The sequence below is a fragment of the Quercus lobata genome, chromosome 5, assembly GCF_001633185.2.
Source record: "Quercus lobata isolate SW786 chromosome 5, ValleyOak3.0 Primary Assembly, whole genome shotgun sequence".
Taxonomy (NCBI): domain Eukaryota; kingdom Viridiplantae; phylum Streptophyta; class Magnoliopsida; order Fagales; family Fagaceae; genus Quercus; species Quercus lobata.
In genome coordinates this window covers 41,333,969-41,336,242 of record NC_044908.1, presented here as the reverse complement: position 1 = coordinate 41,336,242, position 2,274 = coordinate 41,333,969, and the positions used below count along the sequence as shown (strand labels likewise).

The 2,274-nt window shown below is 47.1% G+C and overlaps 1 protein-coding gene across 1 annotated transcript; it reads left to right on the top strand.

The window, feature by feature from the left end:
• Nucleotides 1-636: 636 nt before the first annotated feature.
• LOC115990483 lies at nt 637-1,326 on the top strand. Its single transcript, XM_031114310.1, has one exon. The coding sequence runs from the start codon at nt 637-639 to the stop codon at nt 1,324-1,326; it is 690 nt and encodes a 229-aa protein (XP_030970170.1).
• The last annotated feature ends 948 nt before the right edge of the window (nt 1,327-2,274 follow it).

The window sequence follows — 2,274 nt, the reverse complement described above, 5'->3', positions numbered from 1 at the left end:
TTTAATGGGTTACGGAAAGGATCCATACGTTGTATCTCCGAGCTGATTCAGGAGTTCGGTGTTTGGTTTGTGACGTGCAGTCGAGTACCTTAGCCAATAGATGCGCTTCTCTCAATGAAAATGAGGGTGGGAGAGACTCTCCGTAGTTACGCCAGTTGGTATTGGGAGCTATACAATGAGATAGGTGGGGATAACAAAAGGGTCACAACAAGCACTTTTAGGATGGGGTTGCCTGAGGATTCTGGCCTACGGGAGTCGTTGACCAAGAGATGCATCGAGGAATATAAACGATTAGAGGATGACCAGCTGCAAAGCAAAAGTAAAGCGTCGATGATGAATCGTCCTCGGCAGACTGGTTTCCCGTTCAGGCCTCGAGGGGGTCTGACGATTCAAGAGCCGGCCACACAAATGGGAGAAGTGAATGTAATGTTTAAGGAATGTGTACACAGGATTCTTGACTGGAACAAACATGAGCCGTATTTTCGATGGCCGAATAAGATGGGAGGGGACCCATCCAGGAGGAATTAGAATCTGTATTGCACTTATCATCGGGACAAGGGTCATACTACCGAACAATGCCGGGTATTAAAGGATCACCTCGGGCAATTAGTCAAGGACGAGCACTTAAAGGATTTCATGCTAGACTTAGGGGACAGAGTCGTAGGGCAAGATACTCGGCAAAGGGGGTACCCTCTCCCACCCCTTGTAGGGGTGATTGAAGTAATCCATGTTGCCCCGGAGAAGCTCATTGTAGGAAGGAGGAAAGGAGTGCTGACAGTAGTACCGGTAGAGGGTAGCCTGGATCTACAGTCGCCGGGTAAAAAGATGAAATTTGCACGGGAGCCCATCTCATTCGACGATGACGATTTAGAGGGGACGATCCAACCACATGATGATGCATTAGTGGTCACGGCCCGGATAAACGGCTTCTTAGTAAAAAGGGTGATGATAGACCAGGGAAGCGGGGCCGACGTAATGTACCCTGATCTGTTCAAGGAACTCGAGCTAAGGAAGGAGGACCTGATGAACCACACTTCACCTTTAGTTGGGTTCAACGGCAAAGTAGTGATTCCTGAGGGGCAAATTTCTCTTCCCGTGATTATGGGAGGGAAAGAGGTGGCAGTGACATTCACAATAGTAAGTTCATTTTCCCCGTATACTGCCATTTTGGGAAGACCGTGGATCCATTCAATGAGGGTTGTCCCATCAACACTACATGTAAAGATTAAGTTCCTAACTGAGCAAGGTCTCACCATGATAAGAGGAGACCAGCAAATGGCCAGACAGTGTCTTACCGCCGTAGTGAATTGGAAGCAAGGGAATTAGGTCAGTCAGGGAGAAATCATCGAACAACTAGTAAGAGACGAGGGGACTAGGCGGTCCGAACAAGAGCATGTTGAACGGGAAGATGAATCCCGGAAAAACCCTTTATAGCAATTAAAAAAGCCTCAAGAAGGAATGGGGGTTGGTTGCGCTGATGAGTTAGTAAAGGTAAAAATACTACCAGACACTAATAAATATTTTCAGGTTGGAGCAAGCATGAGTAATGAGGAAAGAGTCCAAGTATTGTTGTTTCTGATTCAAAACATGGATGTTTTCGCTTGGAACCCTTATGAAGTTCCCGAGGTTGATCCCGGGTTTATCGTCCACAAGCTTAACGTAGACCCCTCATATCCCCCAAAGAAGCAGAAGCCGAGAAGGTCAGCCAAAGACCATGTTGAGGTAGTAAGACAGAAGGTAGAGAAGCTGAAGGAGGCAAGAGCAATAAAGGAGACCTTTTTCCCGGAATGGCTGGCAAATACCGTGGTTGTCCGGAAGAAGAACGGCAAGTGGAGGGTTTGTGTGGATTTCACGGATTTGAACCAAGCATGCCCAAAGGACCCGTTCCCCATGCCAAAGATTGATCAATTAGTGGACGCCACTTACGGGCACCCAAGGATGAGTTTCCTGGATGCTTTTCAAAGGTACCATTAGATTGCCCTGGTCGGTGAAGACTAGGAGAAAACGATGTTCATATCCCCCGATGCTAATTATCATTACACCATGATGCCTTTTGGGCTAAAGAATGTTGGGACGACATACCAGCGGATGATGACAAGGATGTTTCGAGATAAAATTGGGCATACGGTCGAAGTGTATATCGACGACATGGTGGTAAAAAGCAAGCAAAAGGCACGACATGTAGAGGATCTTTAGGGGGTGTTCGAGGTGTTGCAGAAGCATAGATTGCGTCTTAATGTAGAAAAATGTGTCTTTGGAGTGGGGGCTAGCAAA